This window comes from Ornithodoros turicata, chromosome 2 (genome assembly GCF_037126465.1).
Source record: "Ornithodoros turicata isolate Travis chromosome 2, ASM3712646v1, whole genome shotgun sequence".
In the NCBI taxonomy this organism is placed as follows: domain Eukaryota; kingdom Metazoa; phylum Arthropoda; class Arachnida; order Ixodida; family Argasidae; genus Ornithodoros; species Ornithodoros turicata.
In genome coordinates, this window is record NC_088202.1 from 149,935,226 (window position 1) to 149,956,387 (window position 21,162).

The 21,162-nt window shown below is 43.5% G+C and overlaps 1 protein-coding gene across 7 annotated transcripts in view; it reads left to right on the plus strand.

The window, feature by feature from the left end:
• Positions 1-21,162, plus strand: part of LOC135386392 (NGFI-A-binding protein homolog) — a 331,002-nt gene that overhangs the window by 279,519 nt on the left and 30,321 nt on the right. For 5 of the 7 annotated variants that reach the window (XM_064616302.1, XM_064616301.1, XM_064616304.1 and 2 more), the window contains 5 exons: positions 3,712-3,762; positions 4,990-5,142; positions 18,081-18,325; positions 18,380-18,521; positions 18,584-18,801. In XM_064616302.1, coding sequence (XP_064472372.1) covers positions 3,712-3,762; positions 4,990-5,142; positions 18,081-18,325; positions 18,380-18,521; positions 18,584-18,801 — 809 coding nt within the window. The remainder of the gene's footprint in view (positions 1-3,711; positions 3,763-4,989; positions 5,143-18,080; positions 18,326-18,379; positions 18,522-18,583; positions 18,802-21,162) is intronic. The other 2 variants (XM_064616303.1, XM_064616305.1) reach the window with 2 other exon arrangements.

Genomic DNA, 21,162 nt, shown 5'->3' on the forward strand with positions numbered 1-21,162 from the left:
GGAAGCATAAATGCGGTAAAAAACGTAGTCAGACCTGTCCCTTTTAGCAGGAGCTACAGTAGGGACGATCTGGCTTGGCCATCCGGTAGTCCAAGGGCAGTCGTAAGACCCTCCCCTCGTCAGGATGATGGATGCACTTTGTCTGGCTATAGCTGGTGTAGGACGTTGAACGGATGTTTGGATGCAAAGGGGAAATGCGCTTCATATGACCAACAATTCTCTTTCTCTTACGTGCTCACTCAGGAAGCATAAATGCGGTAAAAAACGTAGTCAGACCTGTCCCTTTTAGCAGGAGCTACAGTAGGGACGATCTGGCTTGGCCATCCGGTAGTCCAAGGGCAGTCGTAAGACCCTCCCCTCGTCAGGATGATGGATGCACTTTGTCTGGCTATAGCTGGTGTAGGACGTTGAACGGATGTTTGGATGCAAAGGGGAAATGCGCTTCATATGACCAACAATTCTCTTTCTCTTACGTGCTCACTCAGGAAGCATAAATGCGGTAAAAAACGTAGTCAGACCTGTCCCTTTTAGCAGGAGCTACAGTAGGGACGATCTGGCTTGGCCATCCGGTAGTCCAAGGGCAGTCGTAAGACCTTCCCCTCGTCAGGATGATGGATGCACTTTGTCTGGCTATAGCTGGTATAGGACGTTGAACGGATGTTTGGATGCAAAGGGGAAATGCGCTTCATATGACCAACAATTCTCTTCACAAATCGTAGTCAGACGTGTCTCTTTTAGCAGGAGGGTCCGTATTTTCCTCGATCAACGGAAATATAGGATCCCGGTTAACTACCGTCCGCTTTCGTGGTATTCTCATACCCCTGCAAACTGTGAATTTCAGTTCTGACGTCCGTTCATCTGGCCTCAGTATGATGCGAGAAATCCGCTCTCTCAACATAAATTCATTTCGAGCTCCACATGGCTCTACTGCACGCTTTTTGTCACCTCAACGAGACGCACGGTTGGATATGAACTTAAAGGAAATGTCGCCTTCTTACCCATCGATTCTGATATTGTGGCAGCATTTTATTTTCGCCTTGATCGCTGACAATGATACCGAAAAACGAATTACCGGTGTAGTTTCTGTGCATTTTAATGAAATAGACCGTCAAGCAGACGCCGGATGTTGAGAGTATGACGGAAGTTCCTCTATAGAGAAAATGTGAGAATGAAACGTCCTTCAACTGCAAGGAAGATTCCCTTCGGTAGTGTGTCACCCTCATGTTTTTGTCTTCCTCAGCTAGCAAGTTAATACAAACTTATAAAACTCGTTTATCGGAGCACGTTTTGGGAAAGAAAATTTTCAAACATTGGGGTACCATTGTGTCGTACACATATTGCTGGAGTGGCCCTTTAAAAGCGCCTTTCGAAGCTGCCCAAAAATGCGGAAAAAGTCATGCAAGGAAGGGTTTTCTATTGTGGGCTTTGTAGGTAATTTGCACAATTTGAACGAGAGATATCGCGACGCGAAAGATGCCATTACACACCAGCGTCATCATCGATACTCCAGAAGAACATGCAGGTGGTGCTGCGGGGAGCTCTAGTGGGGATACTGCATGATCTGGTATCGCAGTGTTTTTGGATAAAATGCCCGTGCCTCACATATTGCGGATGTGTTGAAATGCACTATACTTTAGAACACTCATAAGGTGTGAAAGGTTGCAAAAAGCTCTGCACTGCAAAACGCTCGAGTCGCCAAGATGTGAAAAGAAAATCTGCTGCGTGCTTTCGAAGGAAAACACTGCCATGACATTCCTTCTTCCAAGCGAGGTTTTGTTTTTGTCTTTCGGTGGCACTCTAATATCTATCCGTCGCCTGTATCCCTGTCTTTCCCTTTACCTCTTACATCGAGACAACGAGGATTTAAAAAAAAAGACTTAAAATTCCCGTCTCCACTGGTCTTGGGCAATCTAAATGTACAAGTGTGGAAGAATACAACATAAGGGTAGGATAGTCCCATAAATATTGAAGCCCTTCGCTATAATTTTTGCGTCACAGCGGTGCGATTATGGGAGAGGTGTGATTCGTCTCCTGTGCAGGCATTCATTAAACGGTGTTAAAATATGTTACGAGATGACCACACCTGTGTGGGGTGCTACAGGCAAGGTTATAACTACATTATAAACTAAGGTTTTGGATCCAGCGGCAGGTATATTCTGAAACACACCGTGGCACACGTGCTTCATACCCCACAAAACACACGTGTTTTACAAAGAACGTTCGGGTATGTTGACAACATTTTACCTTGAATGCGTGTGTTCCAGTAATGATCATGCATGTGAAAGATAAAAGTCAAGGCTGTCGTACGATCAGATGAAATTAGATGAAAGCTTGAAATTCAGGCATTTAAAAACACCCATGTTATATACATTCGATACAACTTGTGTTTAACACGCGTAGAATATCATAACTAAGCATTACGAAATAACTTGCAACTGCTAGCACAGAAAGCATTCTATAAATGACAGTCACATCGTTGTACTTATGATAAAAAAAAACCTGTACAACATTGACTCTCGGTACACAGAACAGCATAACAAAGGCCGAGTGGAATCCCCATACCGGAACATGTGCGCGTTCTGTAATTCTCTTCTCTACTAAGCACGCTGGTACAGGGAACTAGGCAAGTTGAAAAAGTTGTGCACCGAGTCATTTTCGCTCATTTCGAAGCGATTTGAAAAGCTCAAATATCCAGAGACTGAGCCTTCCAAGCACGTTTTCGAGCAAAAGAAAAAGGAAAGCTTCTGGCACGACAGAGATAATTATGTAATGGCAAATACCTTTGAAACAGCCGGTAGATAAAGGACAAAAGGGCAACACTAATCAATCGATCTTGTACTTTGACATAGCGATCGTTATCGTTACATTTCAAGTCTCCAAAGCCGCTTTGGTAGGCTCACGCAAGAGCCCGTGGCGAATCACTGGCCCAAGTGATGAGATAACGACAAGTAGAAGACAAAATTATCCATTTCATACTGCAGTGTCCACCGTCTATAAAATGCAATCCTGTCCTACCTGACATGTCGTTTAATGCATGGTTGGTGCGCATCTGCATTACAATAGCACATATCAAAATTTGGACGGCTTTCCTGAAAGCTTTATCGGAAAGCCTCTTTTTTTCACCCCAAGTCTGGCCAAGAAATGACGTTTGAAGAAGACGCACTCTAATGATGGGACGCCGCTTAGGATAGGAAGCACTCGAGTGCGAAATGGACTTGCTTCAATTCGCGCAATTTCACACCAATTAAAGAGTTGGGGGTAAAAGAAATGTACCGGGTAAACACATTACTAAGTTTATCCAAACAAAGTTTTCGAGAGTTTCAACGGTTTTCTCCTTTCAATTTGACTGGCATTTTACGTCCCACAACACATCCTTCGCTGAGCCGTTCTCTATGACGTCCCCACTATCTTGTACCTGTTGGTCTTTGATGGCAACGGATCGCGTCTCAGGTTGACGCAAAAAAAAAATCTTTAGTTAGCCTTCTCCCCGGAGGAGCAAAAAATGCTCGCAAAAAAGGGAGAGTCATTCTTCATAGAAAAGAAATCGATCATACTGAACAAACATCATTTTTCTCAGCTGTCACGATGGATTTCATGGCCACCTTTTTTGCCGTACGAAGTGAGGCCGTTAACATTGGGTGAAAAATGTTGACAATGCACGGCACGAATCGCGCCAGGAAACATCCCTTGACATGTACTTGTTGCTTACAGAGTGGTGTACAGGCTGAGTGGCGGACGGGATCTAATCAGGATCCACAACACGTAAGTTTCCGTTTTACAAATCTCCACCTTGAAGTAGGGTTTGGAATCCCGTGCAGTTTTTACTAAATGTGCAACGATATTGTACTCACCAAGTCTATACGCCATTCACTTTTCCTACCCGTTATTGATGCCATAGTAAGTCTTGCATAGCCGAGTCTAGTTTCCCCTTTCAAATAAACCTAAAGATAAAGAGCGTAATGGTTTCAGAGATAACATTTCGTAGGAGTGTTTGTCATATGTCAATTGATATTTTTCGTGGGGAAAGGGGGTGGGCGACACCCGATCGAGAACGATGCCTTCTTTCCCTTTCATCAACTATTCGTTGTCAACCAAACAGAACTCGGCCTCTCAAAATCGCGGGATTTCGGGGTCTGAACCTACTTTGAAGAAAAAACGCTACAATCTGCGGATAAGCCTGATCCTATAAGAATGTCACTGGGCAGCCGCTGAGGTGATTTCTCTGCTGCGTCCGAACAACGAAAGGAATAACCCGACCAAACGCATGTATCGGCCCAAAAACGTCTGAAAAATTAGTAGTAAAACCTAACGCTTTCCATACCCTCGCTGTAACGTAATCAACTTGCCGGCTAAGACGCGGGTCTTTAACGGTCCTACATTGACCAAAAACAGTAGCTGATCGAATATGCAATTGGATATGGATGGATGGAGACGGTGGCTCCACAGCAACCGCTTCGGGTTGTAGGAGAAACCAAGAAAATCTCAACAAGTAGTGCAAGTAAAAGTAACGAAGGATATGTTGGGACAACAAGGGCTACTTTTTTCATTCCTACTGTCATTTCTTAAGGACACAATTACGTCGAAGAAAAACTTGTGAGGCAACAAAAAAAGATAGGTTTTTTCGTCCTATGTAAAAACTTTACCCACTAGAAATACTCATAAAGAAATTGGACACACAGGGAGATCTTTTTGGGTACCAACAAGGTGCAAATTCGTGTAAGGAAAGTTTCCACAAAAGACGAACAGGCAACTGTACTATGAAACGACTCGTGGATGAAGCACGCATGACAAACAGATATTGTTCTGTTCTCGCGGACTAGAAGTATCGTAGGAAGCACTTTTCCTCTGTGACATTTATCACCGGAAACATTAGGAAAATTTGCAAGATAGGACTTCCCTCAACCTGTCGGTTCGCAGCAAAGGAGCGACAGTTGAAAGATTTAAAAAAGAAAATTAGCTGGGCAAATACCGCTCTTGTGGTGTTTGCAGGAGGATCGTCCGGGTTCCCCTCCGTGTCCCGTTCTGTCGGAGCCGCAAATCCGGCGCTTGGCCGAAGCCGCCGAGGCGCTCGTCCGCTCGCTGCCCCCGCACGCCTTCGCCGACCCGCGCCCTCACGGCAGGAGGATGTGCAAGGACCTCGAGGTAAGACGACATCTTTTTATTCGCTCAAAATTTAATTCCATGCGCTTGTACGGGAGGAACACTCTTGCTTCCGCTCACCAGAAAGTGACATTTCAATATGTTTCCTTCTTTGTCCGATTTAAAAAGCAGAGAAAAAGCTTTTAGCGTGCCCAAAATCTCAACTCTCTCCTAATGGTATTTTATCCTGATTACCGAGGGGCCCTTGCGTGATTTTTCGCGACGATGACAATTCTCCTATGGAAGGTAAAATCCTGGACATAAAACCGACCCCTTGTCATAAGAGTCGATGGTGAAATGCCCTTCGGTCACACATTTCATCGTGTCCGTTTTCGTAATTCCTTCTCTTTCACGACGACATTTTCCTGGACGTGCATTTCAGCACGGCACTCGTTGTCCTTAGCCATTTTGTTGCCATTGTATAGTTGCTGACGGTGGGCGGGAGACCAGCTGCAACCCTTTCTCCCCATCCTTAAATGCTGCTTTTTTTCCTATTAGATGGCGCGCAACTTTTTTCGGGCAAGCGGTTTTTGTGGGATGGGCCGCGTAGCAGCTGCGTCTAAACAACAACAACAGGTCGTGCAGGGAAAGATGCGGTGGTTTTTAATCGCTCCAATCATTTAAGCTATGTCAGGAACGGCTTCTATGGCAAAAAAACGTTCCGTTGATTCTGAACCGACCATACAAGGCGTAAGGGAGAATCTGATGACGTTTCAGGAAGGGCTTCGTTTGTTTATTAGTTACGTCATTCAAAAACTGCCGTTATCAGATCTCGGTAAATGAGTCACTTGCTGCTTTTCTTCTTTCATTTTTCTTTTTTTTTTTCAGCTCAGCCTCCAAAATAGTAACGAGATCAAAGCCTGACTATGAGGTCGATGTAGAGAAAATCTAATTCATAACCAAGCATATCTTAGTGTTTGAGGCCTTTGGAGCAACGCAGTGGACTTTCATCTGGAATCTCTGGAGGACCCGTGGCAGTTATTTTGCATGCATGTATCCACATTTACCGCAAATATTTTGTAGGCCGATTTTAAGCGTCAGCTTAGATGAGGAAATACAGTGCTGGGTGTGTCTCATTACTGTATCTAATCTCATTTCTTTTTTCGGCAACTTTTAGCTTAACTCTTACTTTTGAGCTCCAGCAACTTCCTGGGGAAGGTTCCGAGCTCCTTTCGTTCGATTCTCGTCTACAAACATCGCTCCCTGGTGAGACGACAGTCACACGAGTACGCCGGTCGTACGTGCATCTGACTCCGTTGTTGTTACGCGACAAATTCTCTTTTGGCCGTACAGGTCAGGTACCGCTTATTATAGCGACGGGCAGTGGACAGAGGGCACTTTGTCGCAGGATTAAAACCCCTCTGCGACACTTGCGTAGAACCTAAACTTTCAATGCGTGCTTTGTGCTACGTTCGAGAACCTTATTACGAGAGCATCAGATCCTCCCTAAAGAGTCACATAAAGGTACATTCTTCTTTCGTTGTATCAGATATTGGTATATTTTTCGTATATCAATACCATTGTAAAACGTCTTGAAATTGAGATATCAATTGCAAGACGTGAATTGAATTGAATTGTGAATTGGGGGCTAGTATGCCTCCTGGGCCGACTTCAGGGGAAACTGTGCCGATATTCGTATGGAAAGCCTTCGGAAAACCTCAGTCAGCACAGCCGGTGACAGGATTCGAACCCTTCTCACCTCCCGGTCTCGGCGCGGAAAGCGATCATCCTAACTACAATGCCAGGGGAGCAGGTAGATAGTTGTTATTACGCGTAGGGATGAGAAAAGACGTCACAGGACCTAAAAGTCAAGTTGAACAACATACGACAGGATAATATGGACATAATCAGTCTACATAAAACGATTGCGAAACGGAGCTCGGTGAAGAGTCAACACACGAATGTACATATTTATAAGTGAAGAAAGCATCAGCAATATTACATCGTGCATTCAGCGAAAGCGAGTTGAAATTCTGGTACAAACCGTTATAGAGAGGGGGTTGGTGTTTGCGGGTCTCATAATCTACTGGAAGCAGGTATGTTTATACTCAACGCTCATTATTTCGAATACACTCGCAATGCAACGCAGGAAGAATAATAAGAGCGCGCTGATTGTGACGAGGAATTTCACGTAAAAATGACGAATGGATACATCGTAATGCCTCATCTGCCAATCAGTGGAGATAACGTATGGATTTTCTTTCTTTTTTTTTTCTCGAATAGCGTTGTGGAACATACAGAGAGCTGTACTTGATAACCACATAACAACACTATTATAACCGTCCCGGGACTGCTCTAGCTTCTGTTGCGCACGCACATACTGTTGAACAAGGCATTAAAACGCAAGCAAGGTGGTGTAACGATGTTGTTTCCTTGAGCTTGAGGAGGAACACAATTGAAAGCATAGTAACATAGTAAGATAGTAACATACAACCGAAGTTTTTTTTAATTAATCGTTTTAAGATGAATGTCAGAGAAGCAAGACAGGACATTAGACACATCCTCTTGCAGCAGTACTCGTCAGAGTCAAGTATAACTTTGATTACCCGATTTGATTACTCAAGCCCGAGTCAAGTCAAACGAGAACACGTTCGCGTTCCTACTATCGCTGTAAAACACCGTAACTTGTGCAAGATAAAACGCACGATATTTCAGGGACTGTCTGGCGCCTCGTCGCTTGATCGAGAATATTGTATTAAAATATTGCAGCACACTTTTGCGCTCAAATTTGTGAGCTTAACCAGAAAGCAAGTCAATGATGTAAGACGGCCCGTTATTTGGATGACAAAAATACAAAACGCCTAACGAGCAAAGAGGTGCGCGTGACAAAAATAACGACTGAAATGTAAAGCAAAAAGGCATTCACAAAAACCGGGGCCAAAGTAATAAACACTTTTTTTTCCTCCGTCCAAGTGCACTCATGCATCGCTGATTAGTCGCACTTTTAATTTGCGCGGAATCAAAATGAAAGAAGTGGAGAGAGAAAAAGTGCTGGACAAACAAACAGTCGATGGAGTTTCCTGCGAGTACAAAAAAGAAGTGACAAGCGTATGTATGAAAGTTGCTGGGGAATACTAAGCAAGGACTAAGAAAAGAAGAGCTGAGCACACACACACAAAAAGCGAGATCCATCAAGGCAGAAAGCTTAAATTGCATTCGGACTCCACGTTTGTTGTCTTTGCGAACCCCTTTCGCAAAAACTAACTAAAAAGACGCTCATAAAAGAAGTGCTTCTACCCCCCCACACGCACGCAGAGCTTGTCTTCTTTTTTGAAGGGTCGCTGCTGCTTTATTTTATTTTTATTTTATTTTTTTTCAGCTGCCCGTCTATCGATTTTTTGTTTGTCCATTATTCGGTGGGAGCGTGTTGTTGCATCAGCTCTGCCTCTAATTAACGGAGTTGTTGTGGCGCTTTTTTGTTAAAAAAAAGGGGTGTGGGGAAGCGTTGAGAGGAAGCATCAAAGAAATCGTGCCGCTCGTTTGAACGCAAGGGACGTTTGAATTTTGCCTTGGAGGAATTTCTTCACTGGCGACCACGTTGGAACGACAATCGAGTGGCAATGTTAATCCATTCGCGAATATAGCGAATAACTATCACTGCGGAGTGTAATTTACGACGGCTGAGAATTGCTGGTTTTGGGCTAGAGACACAGAGAGACGGTGACGGGTGCTCGATTGACACTCGTTGGCGTCAAGGCCGGCGACGCAAAGGCTATCGAATTTAAAGTTCAAATAACTGATTGCGAACTTTACTGTACGCGGTGACTCTGCAAACTATAAAAAACCAGGCGGCCGGTGTTCTGCTTTCCAAGGCCCTCCTTGGGAAGCCTTCCTTTTAACACAAATATCGTAGGCTTCGCGAAGGTTCCTGTTTACTGTCAAATGCAAATGGGGAACTTTGACAGTTTGGGCCCCGCCCATTTTTTCTGCGTTACCCTGCTCGATAACGGTCGTTAGATGCGTCTAACCTCGTTTAGGCTGTAGACGGCAATTATTTCGTGAGCGATATCGTCCGTTGATAAGCGCAGTTTAAAGCCCTCGTTTTTCAACGTCCATCGTCTTTGTTTCGGCAACACCGACTGGTGGTTTACGCGGCCGTTATTCCATTCTGTTTACATAAGGACCGCCATCGATTTTTTTTTCTCAAATGATAAATGAAGGTGGCTAAGAAGAGCATTTAGGTAAGCGGCCTGCAATGAAGCGACTAACCGTTTCAAGAGAACTAGAAAGGAACGCACGAAACTGGCACGTCAGGTGAGATGCACCATAGCTGGTCCAAGTTATCATTTTGTGTGTGTTTATTTCTTAAGGTCGCTGAGCCGCAACAGCCGCCTTATTCTCATTTCCGACACCGTCTCCATTTAGCTTGTTCATTTTTCTTTTCTGTATCGCTGGAAGCTGTTGTTTGCATAGTTATTCAGTCATTGGGAAGTGGTTCCAGCTTGGTCACCATGGTCGCCTTTATGGTTTGAATCCAGACCCCGCAAGGAACATTAAATTAGTGAAATCGAGAAGAAAAAAAGGCGCATGCGCGCATCCATTTTCTCGCCACTGTTTCTAGTCAGCTTAATTGGAAGCTGGATAGCTATTGTGGTGGCGTAATGTGTGGCACAACTCCCAGACGTAGCCATAGGAACCTTTGAAACCATCTTTCGCGGCACGTTCACGAACAACATCAAACGACTCTGTGCAATATTTGTAAGAGTAACGTCACTGTAACGTACGGCCCGAGAAACTTCTTGGTGGAGAAGTAATTTGAAGCACGGCGTCGGGACACATAGACACCCAGTTTTGTCGTTACTTTTCACTTGTGTTAGTATCTTAGGTTAAGATGGGTGATGCACCCCAACTAATTTATACAGCACGTATTGAGCATATTTCTGAGAGTAACGTCGCAGTAACATACGACCTGAGAAACCTCTTGGTGGATCAACGTGATGATACGAGGAACATCTAATACAACTTCATAGAGCCATCAGAAGTAATTTGAAGCACGGCGTCGGGACACATAGACACCCAGTTTTGTCATTACTTTTCACTTGTGTTAGTATCTTAGGTTAAGATGGGTGATGCACCCCAACTAATTTATACAGCACGTATTGAGCATATTTCTGAGAGTAACGTCGCAGTAACATACGACCTGAGAAACCTCTTGGTGGATCAACGTGATGATACGAGGAACATCTAATACAACTTCATAGAGCCATCAGAAGTAATTTGAAGCACGGCGTCGGGACACATAGACACCCAGTTTTGTCATTACTTTTCACTTGTGTTAGTATCTTAGGTTAAGATGGGTGATGCACCCCAACTAATTTATACAGCACGTATTGAGCATATTTCTGAGAGTAACGTCGCAGTAACATACGACCTGAGAAACCTCTTGGTGGATCAACGTGATGATACGAGGAACATCTAATACAACTTCATAGAGCCATCAGAAGTAATTTGAAGCACGGCGTCGGGACACATAGACACCCAGTTTTGTCATTACTTTTCACTTGTGTTAGTATCTTAGGTTAAGATGGGTGATGCACCCCAACTAATTTATACATCACGTATTGAGCATATTTCTGAGAGTAACGTCGCAGTAACATACGACCTGAGAAACCTCTTGGTGGATCAACGTGATGATACGAGGAACATCTAATACAACTTCATAGAGCCATCAGAAGTAATTTGAAGCACGGCGTCGGGACACATAGACACCCAGTTTTGTCATTACTTTTCACTTGTGTTAGTATCTTAGGTTAAGATGGGTGATGCACCCCAACTAATTTATACATCACGTATTGAGCATATTTCTGAGAGTAACGTCGCAGTAACGTACGACCTGAGAAACCTCTTGGTGGATCAACGTGATGATACGAGGAACATCTAATACAACTTTATAGAGCCATCAGAAGTAATTTGAAGCACGGCGTCAGGACACATAGACACCCAGTTTTGTCATTACTTTTCACTTGTGTTAGTATCTTAGGTTAAGATGGGTGATGCACCCCAACTAATTTATACAGCACGTATTGAGCATATTTCTGAGAGTAACGTCGCAGTAACATACGACCTGAGAAACCTCTTGGTGGATCAACGTGATGATACGAGGAACATCTAATACAACTTTATAGAGCCATCAGAAGTAATTTGAAGCACGGCGTCAGGACACATAGACACCCAGTTTTGTCATTACTTTTCACTTGTGTTAGTATCTTAGGTTAAGATGGGTGATGCACCCCAACTAATTTATACAGCACGTATTGAGCATATTTCTGAGAGTAACGTCACAGTAACATACGACCTGAGAAACCTCTTGGTGGATCAACGTGATGATACGAGGAACATCTAATACAACTTCATAGAGCCATCAGAAGTAATTTGAAGCACGGCGTCGGGACACATAGACACCCAGTTTTGTCATTACTTTTCACTTGTGTTAGTATCTTAGGTTAAGATGGGTGATGCACCCCAACTAATTTATACAGCACGTATTGAGCATATTTCTGAGAGTAACGTCACAGTAACATACGACCTGAGAAACCTCTTGGTGGATCAACGTGATGATACGAGGAACATCTAATACAACTTCATAGAGCCATCAGAAGTAATTTGAAGCACGGCGTCGGGACACATAGACACCCAGTTTTGTCATTACTTTTCACTTGTGTTAGTATCTTAGGTTAAGATGGGTGATGCACCCCAACTAATTTATACAGCACGTATTGAGCATATTTCTGAGAGTAACGTCACAGTAACATACGACCTGAGAAACCTCTTGGTGGATCAACGTGATGATACGAGGAACATCTAATACAACTTTATAGAGCCATCAGAAGTAATTTGAAGCACGGCGTCAGGACACATAGACACCCAGTTTTGTCATTACTTTTCACTTGTGTTAGTATCTTAGGTTAAGATGGGTGATGCACCCCAACTAATTTATACAGCACGTATTGAGCATATTTCTGAGAGTAACGTCACAGTAACATACGACCTGAGAAACCTCTTGGTGGATCAACGTGATGATACGAGGAACATCTAATACAACTTCATAGAGCCATCAGAAGTAATTTGAAGCACGGCGTCGGGACACATAGACACCCAGTTTTGTCATTACTTTTCACTTGTGTTAGTATCTTAGGTTAAGATGGGTGATGCACCCCAACTAATTTATACAGCACGTATTGAGCATATTTCTGAGAGTAACGTCGCAGTAACATACGACCTGAGAAACCTCTTGGTGGATCAACGTGATGATACGAGGAACATCTAATACAACTTTATAGAGCCATCAGAAGTAATTTGAAGCACGGCGTCAGGACACATAGACACCCAGTTTTGTCATTACTTTTCACTTGTGTTAGTATCTTAGGTTAAGATGGGTGATGCACCCCAACTAATTTATACAGCACGTATTGAGCATATTTCTGAGAGTAACGTCACAGTAACATACGACCTGAGAAACCTCTTGGTGGATCAACGTGATGATACGAGGAACATCTAATACAACTTCATAGAGCCATCAGAAGTAATTTGAAGCACGGCGTCGGGACACATAGACACCCAGTTTTGTCATTACTTTTCACTTGTGTTAGTATCTTAGGTTAAGATGGGTGATGCACCCCAACTAATTTATACAGCACGTATTGAGCATATTTCTGAGAGTAACGTCGCAGTAACATACGACCTGAGAAACCTCTTGGTGGATCAACGTGATGATACGAGGAACATCTAATACAACTTCATAGAGCCATCAGAAGTAATTTGAAGCACGGCGTCGGGACACATAGACACCCAGTTTTGTCATTACTTTTCACTTGTGTTAGTATCTTAGGTTAAGATGGGTGATGCACCCCAACTAATTTATACAGCACGTATTGAGCATATTTCTGAGAGTAACGTCACAGTAACATACGACCTGAGAAACCTCTTGGTGGATCAACGTGATGATACGAGGAACATCTAATACAACTTTATAGAGCCATCAGAAGTAATTTGAAGCACGGCGTCAGGACACATAGACACCCAGTTTTGTCATTACTTTTCACTTGTGTTAGTATCTTAGGTTAAGATGGGTGATGCACCCCAACTAATTTATACAGCACGTATTGAGCATATTTCTGAGAGTAACGTCACAGTAACATACGACCTGAGAAACCTCTTGGTGGATCAACGTGATGATACGAGGAACATCTAATACAACTTCATAGAGCCATCAGAAGTAATTTGAAGCACGGCGTCGGGACACATAGACACCCAGTTTTGTCATTACTTTTCACTTGTGTTAGTATCTTAGGTTAAGATGGGTGATGCACCCCAACTAATTTATACAGCACGTATTGAGCATATTTCTGAGAGTAACGTCGCAGTAACATACGACCTGAGAAACCTCTTGGTGGATCAACGTGATGATACGAGGAACATCTAATACAACTTTATAGAGCCATCAGAAGTAATTTGAAGCACGGCGTCGGGACACATAGACACCCAGTTTTGTCATTACTTTTCACTTGTGTTAGTATCTTAGGTTAAGATGGGTGATGCACCCCAACTAATTTATACATCACGTATTGAGCATATTTCTGAGAGTAACGTCGCAGTAACATACGACCTGAGAAACCTCTTGGTGGATCAACGTGATGATACGAGGAACATCTAATACAACTTTATAGAGCCATCAGAAGTAATTTGAAGCACGGCGTCAGGACACATAGACACCCAGTTTTGTCATTACTTTTCACTTGTGTTAGTATCTTAGGTTAAGATGGGTGATGCACCCCAACTAATTTATACATCACGTATTGAGCATATTTCTGAGAGTAACGTCGCAGTAACATACGACCTGAGAAACCTCTTGGTGGATCAACGTGATGATACGAGGAACATCTAATACAACTTTATAGAGCCATCAGAAGTAATTTGAAGCACGGCGTCAGGACACATAGACACCCAGTTTTGTCATTACTTTTCACTTGTGTTAGTATCTTAGGTTAAGATGGGTGATGCACCCCAACTAATTTATACAGCACGTATTGAGCATATTTCTGAGAGTAACGTCACAGTAACATACGACCTGAGAAACCTCTTGGTGGATCAACGTGATGATACGAGGAACATCTAATACAACTTCATAGAGCCATCAGAAGTAATTTGAAGCACGGCGTCGGGACACATAGACACCCAGTTTTGTCATTACTTTTCACTTGTGTTAGTATCTTAGGTTAAGATGGGTGATGCACCCCAACTAATTTATACAGCACGTATTGAGCATATTTCTGAGAGTAACGTCGCAGTAACATACGACCTGAGAAACCTCTTGGTGGATCAACGTGATGATACGAGGAACATCTAATACAACTTCATAGAGCCATCAGAAGTAATTTGAAGCACGGCGTCGGGACACATAGACACCCAGTTTTGTCATTACTTTTCACTTGTGTTAGTATCTTAGGTTAAGATGGGTGATGCACCCCAACTAATTTATACATCACGTATTGAGCATATTTCTGAGAGTAACGTCGCAGTAACATACGACCTGAGAAACCTCTTGGTGGATCAACGTGATGATACGAGGAACATCTAATACAACTTTATAGAGCCATCAGAAGTAATTTGAAGCACGGCGTCAGGACACATAGACACCCAGTTTTGTCATTACTTTTCACTTGTGTTAGTATCTTAGGTTAAGATGGGTGATGCACCCCAACTAATTTATACAGCACGTATTGAGCATATTTCTGAGAGTAACGTCGCAGTAACATACGACCTGAGAAACCTCTTGGTGGATCAACGTGATGATACGAGGAACATCTAATACAACTTTATAGAGCCATCAGAAGTAATTTGAAGCACGGCGTCAGGACACATAGACACCCAGTTTTGTCATTACTTTTCACTTGTGTTAGTATCTTAGGTTAAGATGGGTGATGCACCCCAACTAATTTATACAGCACGTATTGAGCATATTTCTGAGAGTAACGTCACAGTAACATACGACCTGAGAAACCTCTTGGTGGATCAACGTGATGATACGAGGAACATCTAATACAACTTCATAGAGCCATCAGAAGTAATTTGAAGCACGGCGTCGGGACACATAGACACCCAGTTTTGTCATTACTTTTCACTTGTGTTAGTATCTTAGGTTAAGATGGGTGATGCACCCCAACTAATTTATACATCACGTATTGAGCATATTTCTGAGAGTAACGTCGCAGTAACATACGACCTGAGAAACCTCTTGGTGGATCAACGTGATGATACGAGGAACATCTAATACAACTTCATAGAGCCATCAGAAGTAATTTGAAGCACGGCGTCGGGACACATAGACACCCAGTTTTGTCATTACTTTTCACTTGTGTTAGTATCTTAGGTTAAGATGGGTGATGCACCCCAACTAATTTATACAGCACGTATTGAGCATATTTCTGAGAGTAACGTCGCAGTAACATACGACCTGAGAAACCTCTTGGTGGATCAACGTGATGATACGAGGAACATCTAATACAACTTTATAGAGCCATCAGAAGTAATTTGAAGCACGGCGTCAGGACACATAGACACCCAGTTTTGTCATTACTTTTCACTTGTGTTAGTATCTTAGGTTAAGATGGGTGATGCACCCCAACTAATTTATACAGCACGTATTGAGCATATTTCTGAGAGTAACGTCACAGTAACATACGACCTGAGAAACCTCTTGGTGGATCAACGTGATGATACGAGGAACATCTAATACAACTTCATAGAGCCATCAGAAGTAATTTGAAGCACGGCGTCGGGACACATAGACACCCAGTTTTGTCATTACTTTTCACTTGTGTTAGTATCTTAGGTTAAGATGGGTGATGCACCCCAACTAATTTATACATCACGTATTGAGCATATTTCTGAGAGTAACGTCGCAGTAACATACGACCTGAGAAACCTCTTGGTGGATCAACGTGATGATACGAGGAACATCTAATACAACTTTATAGAGCCATCAGAAGTAATTTGAAGCACGGCGTCAGGACACATAGACACCCAGTTTTGTCATTACTTTTCACTTGTGTTAGTATCTTAGGTTAAGATGGGTGATGCACCCCAACTAATTTATACAGCACGTATTGAGCATATTTCTGAGAGTAACGTCACAGTAACATACGACCTGAGAAACCTCTTGGTGGATCAACGTGATGATACGAGGAACATCTAATACAACTTCATAGAGCCATCAGAAGTAATTTGAAGCACGGCGTCGGGACACATAGACACCCAGTTTTGTCATTACTTTTCACTTGTGTTAGTATCTTAGGTTAAGATGGGTGATGCACCCCAACTAATTTATACAGCACGTATTGAGCATATTTCTGAGAGTAACGTCGCAGTAACATACGACCTGAGAAACCTCTTGGTGGATCAACGTGATGATACGAGGAACATCTAATACAACTTCATAGAGTCATCAGAAGTAATTTGAAGCAAGGCGTCGCGACACATAGACACCCAGTTTTGTCATTACTTTTCACTTGTGTTAGTATCTTAGGTTAAGATGGGTGATGCACCCCAGCTAATTTATACAGCACGTATTCAGCATATTTCTGAGAGTAACGTCACAGTAACATACGACCTGAGAAACCTCTTGGTGGATCAACGTGATGATACGAGGAACATCTAATACAACTTCATAGAGTCATCAGAAGTAATTTGAAGCAAGGCGTCGCGACACGTAGACACCCAGTTTTGTCATTACTTTTCACTTGTGTTAGTATCTTAGGTTAAGATGGGTGATGCACCCCAGCTAATTTATACAGCACGTATTGAGCATATTTCTGAGAGTAACGTCACAGTAACATACGACCTGAGAAACCTCTTGGTGGATCAACGTGATGATACGAGGAACATCTAATACAACTTTATAGAGCCATCAGAAGTAATTTGAAGCACGGCGTCAGGACACATAGACACCCAGTTTTGTCATTACTTTTCACTTGTGTTAGTATCTTAGGTTAAGATGGGTGATGCACCCCAACTAATTTATACAGCACGTATTGAGCATATTTCTGAGAGTAACGTCACAGTAACATACGACCTGAGAAACCTCTTGGTGGATCAACGTGATGATACGAGGAACATCTAATACAACTTCATAGAGCCATCAGAAGTAATTTGAAGCACGGCGTCGGGACACATAGACACCCAGTTTTGTCATTACTTTTCACTTGTGTTAGTATCTTAGGTTAAGATGGGTGATGCACCCCAACTAATTTATACAGCACGTATTGAGCATATTTCTGAGAGTAACGTCGCAGTAACATACGACCTGAGAAACCTCTTGGTGGATCAACGTGATGATACGAGGAACATCTAATACAACTTCATAGAGTCATCAGAAGTAATTTGAAGCAAGGCGTCGCGACACATAGACACCCAGTTTTGTCATTACTTTTCACTTGTGTTAGTATCTTAGGTTAAGATGGGTGATGCACCCCAGCTAATTTATACAGCACGTATTCAGCATATTTCTGAGAGTAACGTCACAGTAACATACGACCTGAGAAACCTCTTGTTGGATCAACGTGATGATACGAGGAACATCTAATACAACTTCATAGAGTCATCAGAAGTAATTTGAAGCAAGGCGTCGCGACACGTAGACACCCAGTTTTGTCATTACTTTTCACTTGTGTTAGTATCTTAGGTTAAGATGGGTGATGCACCCCAGCTAATTTATACAGCATGTATTGAGCATATTTCTGAGAGTAACGTCATAGTAACATACGACCCGGAAACCGCTTGATGGATAACGTGATGATACGAGGAACATCTAAATTTCATAGAGCCATCAGAAGTAATTTGAAGCACGGCGTTGGGACACATAGACACCCAGTTTTGTCATTACTTTTCACTTGTGTTAGTATCTTAGGTTAAGATGGATGATGCACCCCAACCAATTCCTGCAGCACGTGCTGAGCATGTCGGAGGAGGACCCGCGCCGTATGGACGAGATCCGCAAGTATGCGGCCATCTACGGACGCTTCGACTGCAAGCGCAAGCCAGAGAAGCCGCTCACACTGCACGAGGTTTCTGTAAATGAAGCTGCAGCGCAGATCTGCAAACACATCCCGGCACTCCTCACCAGAAGGGATGAACTCTTCCCATTGGCCAGACAAGCCGTGCGAGACAGTGGATATCCTTACGCCAAAGGGTAAGCATGGCAAATGGAGCTAGTATGCAGGATGGTCTAACCGAAGCGTATCAGTATGGATGACTCTTGCAGGAGTTTTGGAGGTCTCCCTGGGGGCTCAGTTGGCAAGGGCTTTGCGGACGAAGAACCGACCATGAAAAGGCCAAGGATCGATCCAGACAAGGCGCACATCGAAGAAGAGAAAAAGAAGAGACAGGTCAAATTGATTGATTGATCGCAAATCAGATGAATGTGAGCAACGTGCATGTTGGTGTGTAGGATCGCCTGGAAGGCATCTGCGATCAACTTCGATCCCTAGGCCGTCAGCAGGAAGAGCTCAAGGCGCGGCTGCAGCAATCCCGAGACCTGCACAATATGGCTGTCATGCCACAGCTTCAATCGCAGCTGCAGTCGCAGCTCGAGCACCTGTCCACGCAACAAATGCAGCTGATCAACGAGCAGAGCGAACTCTCCAAACAGCTACGCAGGATAGACAAGTACGTTCACAACACTCACATATAAAAAGCCACTCAACAATGGGACGGATTTCAGTTCTTTCCTGTAAAGTAAAATCAATCTGCAGAACGAGAAATCATTCCTCCTTGCATTTATGTCTCCCATACAGTACACCTAAGCTTAGGTAATCGTGCTCGTCCAGGTCAAAAGAGAACGAATGTCTTGCCTCACTATAATGATTCAGGTCGAGACTAACATCTCCATTTTTTCTTTTAAAATCAATCAATCAATGATTCAGGTAAATTGTGTCACACGATAGACGAAACCCAGAAAAATGAAGTAGAACTGCGCATTTTATTGCAAGCTTTTCTGCATGAGACCGCATTGACCAGCATGGCAATGATGGTCTGCTGGAGGTCTCTCGCAGTGATGTCTGCCTGCATGGCTGACCTTCACTCTGTTTTTCTTTTTGCAGCTGCATTGCACGGATAAGCAAAATCAATGCAGTTACTGGGTGCAGTAAAATTGGGAAATTACAATATATTCGATATCATGAGAAGTAACGTGAAATACATATCTATGACGTCACCTCTTGAGTAAAAGTTGACCTTCTCGAGGTACTTTTGTTGAGTACTCGGACATCGCTTGTATTCTGCCATGATTGCTAAGATTCTGCTGATCTGCATTCTATGCTAAGCTATTCTGCTAAGATTGTGGCAATGTAATGCACTGCCGGCGTCAGGAATCGAGGGGCGAGCCCCTATCACGGGGATACTAAAGTCAGCTCGCTTTCTGCGTGGCCCATTTTTCAGTTTCATTCTCAAAGCTAACTTTCCTCGCCGGTTCTATCGCTAACGACGAAGGTATTTCTTGGGACAGCGCCGAGCGCAAATAGTTTTCAATTCGCTTTAATATGTTAAATGCTGGCACTTGATGGAGTTACAGATAAGATAAGACGCCAGACGTTGGGCGTGTTCAGTAGCGGCTCTACCCAACGTGCCCGGTGTACTCTGTCCCTCGTACTCCGGTGCCTCTACTAAACGGTCTTTCTGAGCCACGAGCGTGATACGCATCCCGGCGAGATTTCCTTCCTCCATACGTCACGGAGCAGCATTTATGCGCTCCGACTAGCAAGCTGGTGCGTGAGAGTTCATCAAGAGCGCCACGCTCCAGAAAAGGAGCGAAGCCGTTCAGTAATAAGGAGCGCTCTGGAGCCGCTAATTAACGGTCCCAATGTGATACGAGCATTTGGGAAGACTTCTCATAAGTAGCATTTGTCCATGTTGAGTCATTTGCGTCGTCTCGCGTGCTACCGCAGATGGATAGTGTATGTCGTGGCCTCCCACCACTATATCGTCCAAGCATACGTTCACGCCAAGCCTGCCAACAGTGTTCCCATGTGGTGATGAGAAATAGCAACAGTCGTGGATATGGGTGGGTATTGACAGTAAGGCGATCAGCTGTCTCGCCATCCACTTCTAGTTGCTGATAGGCTTCCTCCAAATTGAGCTGAGAAAAAACTGTGCCATAGCTGACAGAAGTTGTTCCGTCCTTGGGAATGGATGCTAATCTGATACCGAATCTTGATTGACAGTAGACTTGCAGTCACAACACAGACATATTTTATCCATTCTTCTTGAGCACAGGGATAACTGGAGTACCCCATAGAGAACTCCTAATAGGCTGATAGGCTCTACCAGCATGGCGATAGCAATGTCCACCTTGGAACGTAATGCTAGTGGAGCTCGCCGTGCTTTGAATTATGTCTTCGTTCTCCTTTTTCTGTACAAATGAGCTGTTCTCGCCGCAACAACCACACTTTCTTTTCCCTACACACGTATGAGAAAACTTTTCTCCGACTACTTGAAATATTATGACTCGTTAACGTATTCGGTTGCCGTGTTCTTCGAGCGATATTTTTCCTCAGTGATTGGTGGACTTTGCTGTCACGTACACACACTTAATCATTGGACCCGCCCCTCTAGGTAATTTATTGACAGTCGATCGAGAGAACTATCCATGCACTCGCTTAGCATAATTACATCCGTCGTCCAGCAGATTTGCATAATGGAATGACATCGTGTCGCGCACATATAGGACAACTTTAGACCGACACGCATACTGGAAGAAAAGCCCGAGCCGAAAACAGACACACACGGACAGCGTCTCTTTTGGGACTTTTTCCGTGTGTGTTTGTTTTCGGGGTGTGTTTCTAGTCTCCGGATAATATAAATTCTAATCACCAGCTCGCTTGCTTTTTAGCAATTCTTTCATATCTTTATGATGTTTTCAGTCGTCATAAAGAACAAGACACAGAAAGTTTCTTACAATAAATTTTTTTACCAGCTGGTCACCCATCAGCGGAATTTGCTCCGCGAAGCGAGAGAAAACTACGGAGCACT